General features: G+C 40.7%; 2 protein-coding genes across 3 annotated transcripts; both read right to left on the reverse strand.

The window, feature by feature from the left end:
* Positions 1-369: 369 nt before the first annotated feature.
* On the reverse strand, positions 370-4,296 carry ndufa4l2a (NDUFA4 mitochondrial complex associated like 2a). Of its 2 annotated transcripts, XM_053424992.1 has the most exons (5): positions 4,110-4,296; positions 1,958-2,043; positions 988-1,048; positions 792-880; positions 370-629 (listed from the first exon to the last, which is right to left on the reverse strand). In XM_053424992.1, exons 1-4 carry the CDS (start codon positions 4,152-4,154, stop codon positions 824-826), a joined length of 249 nt encoding a protein of 82 aa, XP_053280967.1. In that variant the 5' UTR covers positions 4,155-4,296; the 3' UTR covers positions 370-629; positions 792-823. The 2 variants fall into 2 exon arrangements, with proteins under 2 accessions (XP_053280967.1, XP_053280966.1); XM_053424991.1 differs by having other exon boundaries at positions 370-880; positions 4,110-4,293.
* Positions 4,297-9,378: 5,082 nt separating this feature from the next.
* actr5 (actin related protein 5) lies at positions 9,379-15,694 on the reverse strand. The gene is made up of 9 exons (XM_053425030.1): positions 15,311-15,694; positions 14,001-14,239; positions 13,094-13,263; positions 12,718-12,935; positions 12,309-12,473; positions 11,429-11,533; positions 11,059-11,198; positions 10,707-10,839; positions 9,379-10,404 (listed from the first exon to the last, which is right to left on the reverse strand). The coding sequence occupies exons 1-9, from the start codon at positions 15,692-15,694 to the stop codon at positions 10,078-10,080; spliced, it is 1,881 nt and encodes a 626-aa protein (XP_053281005.1). The 3' UTR covers positions 9,379-10,077.
* Positions 15,695-17,622: the final 1,928 nt, after the last annotated feature.

The raw sequence follows: 17,622 nt of genomic DNA on the forward strand, positions 1-17,622 counted from the left end.
GTGTGTGTGTGTGTGTGTGTGTGTGTGTCCGTGTGTGTCCATGTGTGTCCGTATGTGTGTGTGCGTGCGTGCATGAGAGTGTATCTCATGGAGACCCCAATAAACCTCAAGGGGACCAAAGCTTGGTCGTCATTAGGCAAAACCTAATTTTCAGAGGTCCTGGTTAAGATCAGATGTAAGATGTGAAACGTGGTTAGGTGAAGCTCAGGGTAGTCATGAAGTGAGCATGGATTGTGTTAGGGATAAGGATTTGGTTGAGCTGTCCATAATGAATGGAAGTCAAAGCAAAGTCCAAATAAAATAACTGCAAAACAAACGTGTGTGTGTGTTTGTGTGTGTGTGTGTGATGAATAATACTTTCATCCAAACTCGAATCTGACGGTTTCTTTATTGAAAGAATACAGCTTGGTTTATGCATTACTACCATTTTCATACCTTACAGAGTCATTGCATTTCACCTTCAGACACGGAAAATAAGAACAAAAAACCTAAAGAAGCACATCAGAGTGTGAGAGATGCCTTGCGCGTTTAAATAAATGCATTCATACTTCTAAAACACTGCAGCATAGTTAACAATTACTGAGTGTCCTTTGTGATTTATGAGCAAAAGAGACCAGGAAGGTTTAGACATGGAGGAAGAATGTACATACATGAATCCTATGTGATCCATTGAATTATTATGTGACGATCTCCCTGGTGTTATCAATGATACCACGCTATCACCAGTGACACTTTAGGTTTAAGGCGTCTGACCCAGGATGAGGAGAGGAGCAGGATGAATCTGACCCTGGATTTGGATTTTCTAAGACCTATAAACTCTGAATTAAAACTTAGGTCCATCCTTCTTCAAGTTTTTGTAGTCTGTGCTGACGGCGACAAACTGGGGAAGAAGAAGATCAAAAGAAACAGAATCGCGATGTTATAATATCTGCATCCAAACAATTTTATTTTATTATAGCTGGTGTGTAACCCAGTGTCTTTATTTACCTTGTACTGATACGTGGGGTCAAGTTTATTCCAAGGCTCAGGGTTCTTGGTCTTGTTCCAGCTAAACACAAACAAATGAACAAACTTCAGATAAACTGGCATCGTGTCAGGCTGTTTAAGAATCTGATCTACATGAATAAAGCTCTCATGTCAGAACTACGTCAATATTCATCCCCCCCGCTGATACTGAAACCCCTAAAAGCTGCTTTATCCCCTCCCTGCTTAGATAGATAGCACACAAAATAAAAAATTAAATAAGATAAAACAGAAGTTGAGGGTCACATTCAAACTCAGAGCACAGTGCGTGCTTTAATCCCGCTGTGCCGCCACCAGGACGCTCGCTCTCATAATTTCATCAAGCCTGTAAACAGTCAGCTGCTGTAAAGAAGTGATGAAAGACCTGCAGCGGTGCACCCTCCCGTGAGCTCGTGTTAAAAGCACTTAGCTGTGCTGTGCTGTTATTGGAGTATCATCACGAGCAGATCAACAGTTTGGAAAGCAGCGGGAGGAGAGGACGTCCCAGCAAGAGGCAGGCGGGGGAGAAATGAAAGCAAGCACGGGCACCCTGTGGTCAGTAACACTCAGAAGACAGATCTCTGTGTTTAATCATGGTGGAAAGTGTCCGTCTGCCCTCCGCACGCCTCATTAAAATGATAACACATCTTCATTTCACTCTGACAGGAAGGAAGTCTGAGGCTAAATTTTAATGGGGCTAAAATGAATATTTCCTTATTAATGTGAATACAGATCTTAACCGGTGTCTTAACACATGTGTTGACAAGTAGTCTTTGTGCTCAGTGAGGCACTGGATCCAAGATCAGATGTTTAACAATGAGAAAATACAGACGTTCAAATTTGAATTCCCATGAAAGGAACAAGAATCATACTAATGTTACACATTGTTTTCATCACACTCTTTTTTTTATAGCATATTATCATAAGTCAGATATAATTTCTTGAAGGTCCTTACACAACATAGGGTCCTCTGGCCAAACGGAGCAGATACACAGCCGCACCGCCTAGTCCCAAACAGATGAAGAAGAACTGGGGGATGAGCTGAAGGCAGAGAGAGAGAAAATCAAAAGGTTAAACTTCTTAAATGTAATGGAATTATAGTTTATTTTGAGTTTTTCAGAAATCGAAAAACTGCCAGAGGCAATACGACTCTCTGAATGACACCTGATTGGTTTGGCTGGTTGGCAGGTTGGTTGGTTAGTTGAATGGCTAGTTGTTGGTTGGTTAGTTGATTGGCTAGTTGTTCGCTGGTTAGTTGATTGGCTAGTTGTTGGTTGGTTGGTTGGTTTGTTGGTTGGTTTGTTGGTTGGTTACACAGTCAAACCTAAATGTGCTCAGCATTCAAGTATGGAGTATGTTTGCATAAAAGAAATTCCCTAGTAAGTGAGGATTTCTAACCACGACTTCTTTTTTTGTTTATCCTGTAAAAGTTATGTTTTACCATTGAACTGATTTTGACTGAACCAACACATTGTGGCCTGATGTGTGTTTTATCCATGTTTCTGCATTTTCATTTTACTGGTAAGCCAACTGCTGTAAAACACCTAAACAGCTACCCTACATGAATAAAGATTAAATGCTGATTCAACAAATAATCTCCTATCTCTACAGGTTCATACAGTGTTTAACCTACAGATAAGATGTGTCGACTGATTTAAAAAATGTCTGGCTTCTTGGTGCATGGGGATACGGTTTGGTCTAAATATGATACACATCTCAACCAGTTATTGTTTATTCATGTCAAACGTACTGGGCTATAATAATCCCAGCTTGACTCTGTGTTTGGTCATTATCAAGGAGGGGGGTCTTAAAGAGACAGAAGCTAAAACCAAGCATTTCAGACAGAGGCTGAGAAGAGGCGGGGCTGAAGCAATGGACAGTATATGAGGAAAGGGACGTGTTTATCTAAACCTATTTCCACTTAATATCCTTTAAGTTGTGGGTGACCTGGACACACCTGCAAACTATCTGATGACCTCTACATCTGTCTGTCCGTCTCCAGGCTGTCTGTGGTCCCATCTGACTCTGGCTTTAACAGTCTGTCTCACCTCTGTCTGTCGGTCTGTTGTAACTTGCAGCTTTTTGAGGCTCACAGGGATTTGCTCCCTGCAGCTTCTCTCTCTCTCTCTCTCTCTCTCTCTCTCTCTCTCTCTCTCTCTCTCTCTCTCTCTGCCCGTTAGTCTGTTCTGATGATATTAAGGAGCTCTGGTGGAGTCTCATAGGGATTTCTTCCCTGCAGTGTCTCTCTCTCGCTGTGTCTTTCTCCTGGGACGCTGATGACAAGAAGTTAAAACTCTGTCACTCTGTTCTCTGACAGCAGAGGTGGAAAAAAAAAAGACAAAAAAGAAAAGCAGAGGTAATCCCGTCCCCTGCAGGGACAACTTATATTTATTTCATTCCAACTACTCGTTTCCCAAATGTTGAGATTTTTTGTCCGTTGAGATTTGGGTGGTTTGTAAAAGTCACAGAGATTTTAAAGACTCAGTTTGACTTGAATTTAAATGAGACACCAAAGCAAAGAAATGATACAACATTAGATTTCTGCCTCTTAGTTTGACTTATGCATTTACCAACACTCTAATAAGGTTTTGACAATGTGTTAGTGCTATACAACTTGAATTTGAATCTTAATTTAAAAACTTACCGGGTGCAGGGGCTGCAAATTAGCTTCAGTAAGCTGCCCTGCTGCATAAAGTTAAATTTACATCACATTTCTTTATTCTGTGTGTAACAGTAAACAGATCCACTCAAGGGACAAGGGACTACGAAAGTTATAGAGTTAACTAAACTGTATTCAAATTGATATTAATGTAGCTAATGTGCACTGCTCTGGCAGAATAGAAATTAAAAAAAAAAATTCAGGAGCTGGTCAGAAGCTGATTGCATTCAGTGTAGCACATCCAAATTTCATTAATTTTCATTTTGATTAGACATTTCTGCCTGGTTGTTTTATATTATTATACCTTCATGAATGAAATTAAGGAAATTGGGCAGTTCAGACACTGACTATAAGCATTTTACTTTGAAAACAGGGTAATTACCACTTTGCAAAAAACATGAAAAATATTTCAAAACAAAAAGATAGGAAGTAAAGAAAGATTACTTACGCCGGGGTGCCTTCTAGCATGCTCTAGAGCTGTCCGAAATATCATCTCTCCAGTTCGGGAAGAAATGATTTTACTATAAAGTCAGTAATAGGCCCTTGATATCAACAAGCACTGGCTTTGCAGAGCTGTGCACTGACAGGGTTTGGACCTGTTGTCCTCTGCATGGGGAGGGAGGAGTGGAGGAGGGGGTGGAGAAAGAGGTCATTTACGTCTGATTTCTGCCACTTCAGCTCCCTCGTTGGTGGGGATTAGACTGATTACACTGTGCAAGAGTCACTATTTAAAAAAAAGTAGGGTTTTATCCTTGTAAATGTCCATAAACTCATTAGTCATATCAGGATGTTCAATCACAATACGTTTTGTATTGTCCTGCAGAGAACTCCGAGGCCTGTTCTCCCTCATTTCCTTCATCAAGACTGAAGACTTTTCGGCCCTTTGGGAGCTGAACAGAGGAAATAGAAAAGCATACAAACTCTGTGGCCTTTTAAAATCCACTGGGGGATATATGTGTGGATGAACTTCTTTAGTTTCTACACATCAGTAGAGATTACAGTGCAAAAAGACTATGTATACAGATATGCCCAAACACACAGTGAAAACACAGTTCACTTGAAAATGTTGAACACAAAGATAAAGGAAATAAAATACCATCTCAGAAGAGTAAAGCTCTAAACACAAAAACCAACATTCAAACACAAACTCAAAAATCGGGTCATTAAAATGCAGCGGGACACTATTTATGGTAAAATAAAATAGAAACACATGAAGAAAGACTTTAATTGAAAACATAGACACCTGCACAGAAGTCTGTTGTTTTCCACAATGCTTTCATTTAGTCTCTCTCTCAAAACCAATTCCAGCTGATCACAGTTTCCTGGAGTGATGCTCCTGGCAAACCAAGGTCCAGTGACACTCCAAAAAATAACTACGGGCCACAGTCACCATGTGAGTATCTTATTAGGAATTCAGCCCATTAGGAAAGTCAGCACAGGCCTGGACGCACATCTGAGAGAGATTGAAAAAAATGTGTTATTAAAAGTGAATTCTCAGGTCATTGTTTTTTGGGATCAGATTGGATCATTATCAGATCTTATTCCCAGTGAAAACATTCGCATCTAAAAGGGTCAACGCTGAAAACACTGCTTGAAATCATGGCGACTTCTGAATGGAAACTTCTTACAATCTCTGCCCAAAGTCGCTGCAAAAGACAAACTGCTGTGTTTTGCGGTTCTTCTGTCACTGACTGACACTGACATTACCTGTGTGCTTACATCAAACAGAGAAAACCTAATGGACCTGTGTCTGTGATTCTATAATATAATATAATTATAAGTCAATTTGACACAGGAGCACATTGCTTTCAACTGCAGAGATGATTCAATATTAATTACAGTTGTCTGTCTCACGTCTTACGACAGTAAAGACACAAGATGTATGTTAAAGTTGAAAAAAGGCAGACAACGCCTCCAGAAATGAAACCAAAATATCCTGGAAACGTTAACTTTTTGGTTTGTCCCATCCACTAACATGGAGGAAGTGGGGTTTAGGGGCTAAACTGCAGCCAACCTGTCAGTTTTCTATGTCCAGAATCTACCTGTTCAATATCAAACACCTAAGGTACAGCTCCTCCTGTCAGGATGAAACGTGGCTTTGAAAAGTTTGAGGGGTTGGGTTACAAAAGATTCTAAAAGTTATCACAGTGGTTAAAAAAAGTATGAAACATTCACAGAAACTTCTCCTGCAACATAGTCAACTTTTCCCACAGTCAAATAAAATACCTATTCTATTCAAAATAAATAATACTAATTCAACATGCAGCAAACTACAAACTGTTTTATAGGAATCATTCAAACTACTGTACTAGAGGGTTTCATACTAATTTTGAGTGGAGTATCCCTTTAACAGATATAATTAACTGATAAAAGCAATATCATTCAAATAACAGTTGGCCATTAATGACACAGAGACAGCAGTTTCTGCTCAGACAGGAAGTATCAGGCTTGTGAGAGTCAGTCAGTTTATAATGTTGATGTTGTTGGAGCTTCTCGGTGAGAGGAACAATGACACTTCTGTCAAAACTGCTTCAGAATCAGGAAACTCTGACAGGAAGACAGAGTTTTTATACTGTGAATGCTTATGTGTATGCTGACAAAAGTATTTAAATATAATAATATTAAAGCATAATTATGTTTATGTTATATGCACTTTAAAGGAACATATCAGTGTTATGATTCAGGGTATACAGCAGATATCCAGAGACTCCATTCACTGTTCACAGTTTAAAGTTTGACTAGTTTCTTCTATGAAACGAGTCGAATGGTTCTCAACACAAAAGGTGTTTTAGGTCCAGACGACATTTTGGTTCATCTCTATTAACATCTGCCTGCATATGAATAAAAGATAGACTCTACATTTTCACATACACAGATCTTAGGTTTTTAGACTGACTCTACTCTTCAGGAGAACTTCAGTTCATGTCCAGAAAATGTCCAAATCCGCTTGTGGACACTTTAATATGTCTTGAGGCCAGTGTTGTTGAAAGCATCAGCAGTGTCTTCACATGCTCCCATCGTTCTCATGGGAAGCCCTGACATTTGAGATGAAAAAGACAAACAGAACTGAACTGATGAGCTACAAATTCCCAGAAGACAATGAAGAGTTTGTCAAACTTTGACATCTTTGAAGAAAATGATGACAAATCTGCTTCTGCTTGATTTGGCTTCAGACGTCCGGGAAACTCATAGGAACACGTCAACAATCTAAAAGTGTATTGGAGGATTTAAATTGTGTTATTTTGTAGATGCAACTTTTGCTTGAATAAACAGTAAGATGAGATAAAAGTAACAAATATAGGTAGTAAAGTAGAAAATACAATGGTTTTCTCTGAAATGTTAATCACACAAAATAATGTGTCCATCTTCTTCCTGTGCTTAGTTTCTCATGGGAATGAGCAGATAATCCAATCCCCACTCCCCTATCTGCTTGCCGAAGTGTCCTTGGCAAGATAGTGAACCCTTAAATTTGGCAGAACGTCAACCACCTATTCTTTGCACAATATCTTAAACTATGTAAATTTAAAAACAAAAATAAACTAAAAAAGTAATAATTAAAATTTAATTAAATTGAACAAATATATGAAATAAAATAAAATAAAATAAATCCTGCGCCGTCTGCTACTGCGCATGAAGTACGCAGTCCACTTCTGCGCAGGAAGTGCGCAGTCCACCTCTGCACAGGCAAATACAAATTAAAAAAAATGTAAATAAATAACAAAAATAACTAAATAAATAATTACAAAAAATAAATGAAAATTTTTGGTAAGAATTTGAGCATGTTAAAGCCCTCAAAAAGCCAATTAATTTGCCTGAAAAACAATAACAAAAATCCTTACAATTTCAATAGCGCCTAGCTGTCTGTCAGTGCTCGGGCTCTAAATATTTGTTTAAATGATTCTTACAAATTGTCATATCCAATGAGCTTTGTTGAGAAGGGATCACGAAATGTAGGTTTTATGCTGCAACCACTTTATCATTCGACAGTGTACGTCAACTAGAAAACCCCCTACTAGAGCTCAACTCCACCAATTCCCAACAGTCGGCTAATCAAACGATTTAAATTCACTAAGTCAAAAAAATGTATTTGGATCTGCACCAATTTGCGCCCAGCATCTCAGTCCCCTTGACAATGTCAGATTTTTTCATCATGACCCATGAATTCTGAACTGAACTGAACTGGCTACCCATCCTCCCACCAGGTTGTCCTTAGCACAGACTGAATCAGAGGGAACAGGGATACAGTGGCTTACATCAGGCTGGATTTCAACTCAAAACTGGCCTCTACCTGGTGACTTCTATGTAACTATGCCAACACGAAACACTGCAAACAGGCTATTTTAGTCTCTGTAACCATGAAGACCCATCTGTACTGAGAGAGAGGGTGGGAGAGAGAATGGGAGGAAGAGAAAGGGAACATGCATTACTCAGACATTTTGACAAGTTCTACGCAAAAATCCAAGATCGTGTGACACGAGCTCGGCCCCGTCTGCTGTTCCTGCTGACCTCCAACACTGCAGCCCACAGATAATTCCTCATCTTAATTAGACACTGTATAACGCTGTGGCCCAAACAGGGACCAACAGGGTGCAGGCTTGTTTAAGAATACACATGGCGTCTCTACAGGATGCCCTGAGCTGTTAGAAACCACCTCACCTAATGATGACGTTTATTGGTCCGAGCAGTGAATTCGACTGGTGCATCACAGACAAGGCAGCGAGGTGACAAAAGAGAAAATAGGGAGGGGAGAGGTTGAGGAGGAAGCAGGTGAGAACACGGATGTAAGTCAGCACCATATCAGCACCTGTGCGGGGATTGTTTGCTTTTTGATTTATCAAAAAAAAGTCACTGAATCACAATGCAGATTATAACCACAGATATTGTGACTATCGAATGTTTCTCTGTATTTCTAAAAAAACCTCTGATCAATACCTCTCCAGAGATGATTCAACTGGTGGTCACATATAATGACTGTGTTTCATATGGAAATACAAAGCATTTTACATTATAAGTGTCGAACAGCACAGGCAGTTGAAGTTATATTTTTCTCTGTAATATCATTAGGAAGCTTTGCTGAAATTTAGCCATAGAAATAAATCCTCTTTAGTTACTTTTAAACATAAAAGATGTCTTGTTTTTCCTATTTAATCCCTCTTTGCTAAATTTGAGCCAATCACTCGGCAGTCCCATGCCTGGTTTGGCTCTGATTAAGCCCACTCTGCTGCGTGTGAGCGTGTGTGTTTGTGCGTTTGTGTGTACCTGCACCTGCAGGCTCCTTCAGTCCAAGTCCAAACCTTCAGATTAGACCGGAGTGAGCTCAACTCTAAACATTATGATGATGATGATGAATCCACAGTATCAATGGTCAAAGGTTATTGCTGTTGTATGTTTTCTTGTGTATATTAAGCAGATTAAGGTGTGGGTGTGTGGAGTCTTGCATTAAAAACAAAGTAAATTTGTTCCATAGCAGTCGTGGAAACCACGGCAGCTCTATGAGATGAAACCCTTGAAAAACAACTATCAGATCTGAGGTCTGTATAATGGACCTGCTACTGTGATCATGCTGCTCACACAACACAGGAGCTCAGTTGACTCTGTGGAGGCTGAGGATACTGACACAGGGTTAATCTGTGCCATCTTGTGGTGAAACACTACACTGCAACACCGTATAATTATAGGCTGCATAGTAGACAATAAAACCTGGTTCTCTCGTCTGCTGTCGTGTATCCATGACAATATTGCTGCTTTTATTGGTCCAGATTTGGAGCCATTTACTTGTTCAACTTAATAAAAAAGTAATTCAAAGCAAACACGTTTTTTCATGAGTGAAAATCAATTTTTTTGGAAAACACAAACAACAAATTCTATTTACAGTTTACAAAATACATACATTCCTAATGGGGCCTTTGAAGATCATTCGATGGCCATTCAATATGAACAGTCTCTTGTGGATTTTCTAGAGCATAATGAAAATAAAGGAAAGCTGTACCCACAACTGGTCCATACACAAAGTTAAAAAAGTATCTGGAGAAAAATACAGAGACCATATATTGTTTTATCCATCTTTTTAGCCATTATCTATACCAATTATACTTCGAGGGTCGCGGGGGGGGGGGGGGGAGGGTTAAATCCCAGCTGACATAACTTTGTACTCTTCCTCTTAGGATTGGTTCATTTGAGACTCTAAACTGCCCATAGAGGTGATGGTGAGCATGATGGTTTGTCTCTGTATGTTGTATCCACCCTCTCCCCCAGTGTCAGCTGGGATTTCCTCCAGCAGCCCCCTTCAATCCTTACAGGAAAAGCTGAACATATAATAGATGGATGGATGGATCTTCATTTTCTTCAGACTCAAGGAGTAAAGTCTTATTGTACTTGATTCTGAAATAAGACTCCTGATATCAGAGGATTTTGGTTCATGAGGTAGCAATAGAAACATCGGCAGCAACGGTAGAACATGATGGAGTCAGGACAGGCGTGAGCGTGGAGACAGTGGTAGCAGCTCCTGATGGAACCGGCGTGGTCATGGAGGGCTCGGCGGGGCGAGCGGGAAGCGGCTTGACGATCTTCATGGGAACGAAGACGTTGGAGGCACAGTGCTCGCTCAGATACTCGCCTCCTTTCTCCTCGTACTCCTGTCTGCTGATCCATCCCTCTGCAGCTCCTGCTCCGGGTGGATGCTCCAAGGCCCAGTCTCGTGCCCCATACCAGGCGCCCAGGGCCGGCTGCGACGCCATGGTCACCTGGGGAGGAGTCGGCCAGTTGAGTTTGAATTGATTTGAAAACAGATTAGCTCTTGATTAACTAAACCATCCCAATCAGGAAAGTGTCTGGCCATTGTAACCGGGGAGAGTGACTGCCTAGATTTCAATTTATTTTACTTCACTTTCAGACTGGAGATTTTCTTTTGCATATGAAGAACGAAGCAGAAAATGTATTGGTTCAGATGCTTTAAGGACAACAGGAAAATGTGTGGCACATTCAGAAAAAAACATTTTATAAGTATAAGGATACCTGCAGTTTTGAAAAAGTTTATAGGCTGTACCTTGAATTGTGACTGGAAGGGTCTCATTGCCAGCAGTTCTCGCTCTACTCGCTCCTTCATCCCTGGGTACTGCATGTTCCCACCTGTGAGAAACACATTGCTCACCAGCGCCTCCTGCTGCTCTGGAGTATACCTGTATGTAGCATAGAAGAAGTAAGAAAAACATCAATATCTTTGAGTTGTAACATTTAAAGGCTAAGAGAAAAAGAGACATATTGTGAGGTAAAAACTGAAAGGTACATTTATATGACCCGTGTGTGTTTGCTATGTGCATATGCTGTATAATGAACCTATATTTTAACACAATAACATACTATTTTTTGTGTGCACACTTGCTGAAATGTATTATTACCTGGCCAGGACGTACTGCAGTGTCTCCATCAGTCCCATCTGGTCCTCTCCGGTCAGCGAAGGCTGGAACATTATCTCTGAACACCGCAGACGCTCCGTCCCCACAAACAGCTGATGGTACTCGGCCACGCTGAACATGGGCTGGAGACGAGATTCAAGTTATTCAGCAGCTACATGATTGTTCGAGATGTACTGACACCAATTTTTTTTAACTCATGAGCTCATTACTGTTCTGGCACAAAAACATTACAAAAGGACAAAATGTTTCTCATACCTCCTGCCACACATTAACCTGGCAGGTAACTGCTTGCACAGGATTAATGAGGATTTAAATGTCAGTCTGGGAGGTTCCAGTCCCCCTGTGTAACTACCTGAACCACATTAGCATGTTTTTCTGGCAGCGTGTCCTCGGGAAAGTCAGGATCCATCAGTGCCACTCCGTCTCCCTCGTCCATCGGCTGCTCCAGCTCAGACACCTGGCAGAGAGCGACAGAGAAGCCCCAGGCATTTTGTCAGCCGTGGTACATCCGCTGTAGCAAACGAGGATGAGCACTCCAGAGCCCCATATTCAAAGTTATGACATGTAGACCTAATTAATTATTGAGTCGTTTTATTTTCACTGCAGCTCCATGGCTTCTAAGTTAAGTGACTGCTGCCATTTTATAAAATATTGAATTTAAAAAATATATATTTTATGAACTTTTCTAGTTCCGATAACCTATCAAACCACAACACTACAAGTCCAATTCACACTCGCAATCATTCAGAGCTCCTCCATTATAGATGCCTTTCTTTATTCCACACATTATGAAAATTCGCAGTAGGAGATAAAATGGAGTCCAGCAGTGAGGATGATATTGTGTTTCTCTCACTTCCTGACAAAATAAAAAGGAACAAGGAGAATCCTCTGATCAAGGAGCAACAGAATTATCCCGATCGCTTCCAGGTTTACTTCAGGATGTCAGTGGTCCAGTTTAATATGCTACTAGCACTGAGACCGCATATTAAAAAGAAGAAAACCAATTTCTGTGATCTGATTGATCCCAAACAGTTCAAACCAACATCTGAAATTCATTTGACAGATGCAAAAAATGCAGCAAATCAAAGCTGTTTCAAAAACTTTAGGGACCTTAAAGTCGGAGAGTAAACGGGATTGAAACGTGGTCCTATGTATTTTTAAACATGCAACCATTTCAGACTTGGTGTGCAAACTTACATCCCTCTTCTCTCATTTGGTGGAGTAACACCCACCTCGATTTTCCCCTCAGCTCCGTCACTATGCAGCAGCTTCTGTCTGCTCTGCTCCACAGCCAGCTGCAGTTTGTTGATGTACGACTGCAGCTCCTCCGCTGAGTCCATGTTGAGCTCCACCAGGCGCTTGTGAAAATGATCCAACAGGCCGTCTTCCAGCAGCTCCTGGACACATAACACTCTGTGATCACACCAGAACACACCAGATGTGTTTTCAATCCAACCAAACTGAGAGAGCAACACATTATTCTGCACATCCATATAGATACTGCTGCAGTGACTGCTTAAAAGAAAGATATCTCTTTGTGTCGTGTTCTTTGTAATCTGGACTGCCATACTTAAAAAACAGCACAAAAACAAAACCAGTAATGCAATAAACAATAACACCATGATACAACAGGGTCCTTGCCTGCACTGCCATCAGTCTGTCCAGCTTCTCTTGGTCCTGCTGCAGCTTCTCTTCCCGGCGACGAGCATTGATCTCCTGGAGCCGTCGCAGCTGTTGAGCTCGTCTCTCCTGCCTCTCCTCCACGCTCACACTTCCACCGGGCACCTTACCCGAGAAGGGGAGCTGCATCCGGTGCACCTCCTGCTCATAAAACGCTGGGCTGCGCCACTTTTCCAGCTCTAATTGGAAGAAACAAAGTGGGAATGGAAAGGAAGTGAAACAGAAAGGAAGGTTAACCAACTGTGAATGGTATTTAAGATGAACTGGGAGTCAACTATTCAGACACTTAATTGTAAATTTCTGCCGTAACTTGGAGCTTTCTAATTGCACTTTGTACCTTCATGATAATCCACGGCCGTGTAACTGTGTCCATGCAACAGTTCTTCCATGCGGCTGAGTGTGATGGCGGCGAGGTGACCTGGGTATTTCAGATGGAGGAGGCGCTGCAGGTATGATGCTGCCTGGCTCCCAGCCACATTCACACGCTTACAATTCACTGCATCAAACCTGGAATCAAAACCATATCCAAGTTAAGATTGTACACAACAACCAGTGTGTGTTAATGGTTGCACTCAATGAAGTCCAAAGCAAATCACTGAAGACATGTCAGAGGAAGGAAGGTGCAGGTGTGAATAATCCCTCTACTAATTCCAGAAATCTCTGTCTGTCTGTTTGTTGATCGCACATCACCAGAACTGTTCATCTCATCAGCTTAACCCTTGGCATGTGTATCTTTAAAGGTCCAAGGAAATGCAGTGAAGACTTTGGTGCGGTTTGGACACACAAGTTCAATATTAATAAACTTTTCAATAAACCAGCAAACAGCGCTCTGTAGAAGCAGCCCTTACAAATGTTGCCGCAAGAACTGACTCTACTATTCAGGGCTGTGTGAACTTTTTATTTGCTGCGGCTCAATTACTGCGGGTCACTTTTACAGTTACAGAAAGAAAACTGCAACCAGCATCTCCACAGGCCAAGTGAACAGCCCATTCCAAAGGGGCAGGTTTGGAACAGCGATTGCACCAGTAAAATGAATGAGGGCTGGTGTTCAACATGCTGCTTCACAGTCACACTGTCATGTCTTACAAAGCAGAACTACTCTTGATGTTATTTGTTCCACCTGAACACTTCCTATGATGATAAGTCAAAAGACCTGTTGTAAAAATGCTCATCAAAACAATACAAATATAAATAAACTGAACAAGCAAATAAATCCCAGAGGCATCTTGTCTGTGAATCCTCACCTGCCGTTGATGATGGGCAGGATGTGAGAGCAGTGGTATCCCGAGGACAGGACGATGCCAGTGTGGGCTGGAGGGACGCCACTGTGAGCGTTACTGTGGTAGAAGCTGTACAAGCCGTCCACGCCATAGGAGACGTGCGGGACGCGGTAGCACTCGAACAGCAGCTCTGACATCATCTGCCGACAGTGCAGCGGGTTACAGGGGGCCTCTGTGAGCACAACGGGATGCTCCACACCGGCCTGCAAAATCATGGCAAAGAAAAGCTGTGAGATCAGCTGGTCATCACTGACATTACATGGGAGACAGAGATACTGGCAAAATGCTACTGTGTGTTAAGTTAAATTAAAACCATTTTAAGGCCATATTAGATACAAATTTAAGTCTTATAGCAAGTATGATATATATTAAGGAAAATCAGAGTCCATGAATTACTTACAATAACCTATAATTGATGATGGGTGAAGTAGCCGAGTAGAGAATAACCCCCTATTATCTCAAACTACACACAGAGACTGAAGATATCCATCATCTTTCCTACAGCTAAGCTGAGTACACCGAGAACAGCTTTCAGCTCCATGTTTGTAATTTTATAACAGCGTGCTAATATCAAATATTGTTGAGTAAGAACTACAAACTGTGAAGGAGACCAACACTTTGAAAGCGCCTTTTTGTAACACACCATCTTCTCATTTGTATATGTTAGAAATTTCCAAACATATATGTTTTGGTAAATTGAGTTTAGGTACTTTTATCAGTATATGAGATATCATCTACATCTCCAGTTTAGTAACAATTAGTGACAATGTCCGCAAAATTTTTCAGAAAAGTACATATTCAAAGTTTTTGTCAGACCAAGATAGAAGCTTAATGAAGTGAGTTCATCAATTTGAAGCTGTCACACTGGGCTCTGGGTGATTGTTTAGTGCAGTTCTGCTTTTTTCCACTAATGGTTTATTTATTAATATGAATGTATTTTATATTGCTTGGATCTTTATGTTGTATTTGTTTGTGTCAGTAAAATAACTCACTGACTGGAGACCTGTGTTGCTGATAATTTGTTGGTCTTCTTGCGAAATAATAGGAATAAAAAATAAATAATAATATTTGCTATAGCTTTACAACCTAAACAAACTTGCTGAAAACTTTCAGGAATGGCATAATAAAAAAGCTACTTTGAAATCAATGATTACAATAATAATACTATAAATATAAAAGTTATAAGACATTAACGTGTGTATTCAAAGATAACTCCTGGTCACATGTGTGCAGGGGGGGGGGGGGCACCATATTCGACCGTTCAGCACAGTTACCTCAGAGCTGATGCCCAGACGCGAGAACACATGGTCGAACATCAGCTCCTGGATCTCGAAGTTGACCACAACGTTGCGGTCGAACTGGCTCTTCAGCAGCCACCGCAGAGGCTCCAGGTTCGGGATGTCGTTGCCGATCTGGGTCTCGCTGCGAGCGGCTCCTCTGCTGCGCGCCGCCACGGACCTGAAGAGCAGCCGCGGGGAGTCCAGCTCCACCGCCGCTGAGGCCCAGCCGGCCCGGGTCTGGAAGGAGCCGTTATCTATCACTATCGGGACCGGTGTGGAGGTCAGGCTCTGGGCGGGGAGCTCAAGCGTCGGGTCCGGAGACGCTTTGAAGTCCTGGAACGAGAAGATCTGACAGACCGGTCGCTCCGAGGAAGCCATTTTGAAAAGGTGCTACTGCAAAATACCTCCGAGTGGAAGCTTGGTGTCGCCTATAGTTCTGTCCTAACTTGAGAAGCCATTGAATCTTTGCACAGGAACAAACTACTTGTCAAATATCTTAACATCACTTAAAGAAGTTAAGTAAAATTCATGTCGTATAAAAGACGGGTTTTTTTTACTGTTTGCAAATACATTGTCCCATTTTTCCAGGACTTTTATTTTAAGCTTCAGGAAAACCTTAACACATCTGTCTGTCTGCACTGCAACACATGTTAGCAATAGTGTTGTGTATGAATACGATGTGAATTTGCATTGAGGCAAGGAAACTGTTTTTATTTATAAAGTACATTTCATACACAGATTCAAGGTGTCGTACAGGGACATAAAAAAAACATAGACAAAATAAAATCCATCAGTAAAAGTTTGAAAGAAATTTGAAGCAAATATAAGAGGCAAAAGAGATGAACTGGATAAAAGTGTTTGAAAAAGAAAAAAGTTAAAGGAGTAAAATAAAACAAATGACATAGATAAACAATGTTTAACAATAAACTAAAATGATTGCATGATCTAGATTTTGTAAAACAATTTGGTTAAAAGCACTTCTTAATTAAATGACTGGGGCTATAACCATCGGTTCCAGCACTGTTTTGCATAATGAATCAAGGCTGATTTTAAATAAACTTGAATAAAAGAAACATACATACTTTCTACCACCAGGGGTCGTAGTACGATTACAATGATTGCAATATGACCGTGTGCTATGAGACACATTGATTTATTTTAGTAATTTCAGGTAAACTCCCCGATTGAGCCTATTTATCATTAAGTCACAATGTACATGAGGATAATGAAAGCATTTCTCCCTCATATTACAAATAATTTGCTGAATAGAATATTACAATGTGCACATGGAATTTCAATGCACGACTAAAATCTGACTCATTGTTTCCAGCTGTGCAGTCACATTTTTTTCAAATCCACAGACCTCCATTTTAAATTCTAGTCCCCCTGATGGAATGGTGCAGTCGTAAGAAGCCCTGTATTTACTGCAGAGATATTTTCAATCTGAATGCAAACTAACAGACTTTGTTATCATCACTTCAAATTGGGCCCAACTGGGATTATTCGATGGACATGCATAGTCGATTATGAATGAAACCATGTGAAGAGACATTTCCCCTAAGGCCGGAGATTCCTGATTTCTTTCTGTCTGCCATCCTGTTACTCTCAGCTGACCGGGTGAGGCCTCAGCTGGTGATGTGGGACACCTGCACATGAGAGATGCTGCACGCCCCACTTCAGCCCACTCAGTCAATGGACGTGCTGCAGATCCCCCACTCTGATTGTCATCCCCCTGCATTGTATAATCTAAAGCTTGATGGAATTTCTGCCCACGCGGATTTATATTTTTTTAGTGCAGCATTTTCTCATGTTCCGTAAATTGGGTAGATACCTAAATTAGCAACACAGAACTTTTATCTTTCATTCATAATTTTATTCAGCAATCTGTTAATGAAGTGAGAATTAATGAGAGGGATTAATATGATGTGAAACCTCATCTACGTTGGATTAAAATGGAAGAATCAGATTGTAGCATATTTTTCTTCACATTCAGCAGCCTTCAATGTGCTCCTATTTATTGCCTTGTGTTTAAAGTTTAATCTTTGATAATATATTCTGACTGCTATTATAATGAAATTATTAAATCACGGTACAGGCAGAGACTCACTGTAACTGTAAGATCCCTTCAAAGGTTCAAGATTAATATGCAGAGACATTTAAAAAAGCCAGTGTTACAGCTCATTGAAGTTTCTGATTGAAATCCCAAATATTCCAAATGTGTCTGAAGTTAATTATGTTATTATAAATACAATATTCCCATTTGATAAATGGTTGATTGGCTATTTTATTCAATCTGCTGTGTATTG

This window comes from Pleuronectes platessa, chromosome 6 (assembly GCF_947347685.1).
Source record: "Pleuronectes platessa chromosome 6, fPlePla1.1, whole genome shotgun sequence".
Classification (NCBI taxonomy): Eukaryota; Metazoa; Chordata; class Actinopteri; order Pleuronectiformes; family Pleuronectidae; genus Pleuronectes; species Pleuronectes platessa.

What these genes read in the sequence shown, in the direction of transcription:
- ndufa4l2a (XM_053424992.1), bottom strand. Translation starts at nt 4,154, where the DNA reads ATGATATTTCGGACAGCTCTAGAGCATGCTAGAAGGCACCCCGGC. An exon ending in ATGCTAGAAGGCACCCCGGC is followed by an intron (nt 2,044 to 4,109) that starts GTAAGTAATCTT and finishes CTCTGCCTTCAG; the next exon opens with CTCATCCCCCAGTTCTTCTT. An exon ending in ACCCCACGTATCAGTACAAG is followed by an intron (nt 881 to 987) that starts GTAAATAAAGAC and finishes CTTCTTCCCCAG; the next exon opens with TTTGTCGCCGTCAGCACAGA.
- actr5 (XM_053425030.1), bottom strand. Translation starts at nt 15,694, where the DNA reads ATGGCTTCCTCGGAGCGACCGGTCTGTCAGATCTTCTCGTTCCAGGAC. An exon ending in CTGCCCATCATCAACGGCAG is followed by an intron (nt 13,264 to 14,000) that starts GTGAGGATTCAC and finishes TTTTGATTCCAG; the next exon opens with GTTTGATGCAGTGAATTGTA. An exon ending in GAGCTGAGGGGAAAATCGAG is followed by an intron (nt 11,534 to 12,308) that starts GTGGGTGTTACT and finishes GCTCTCTGCCAG; the next exon opens with GTGTCTGAGCTGGAGCAGCC.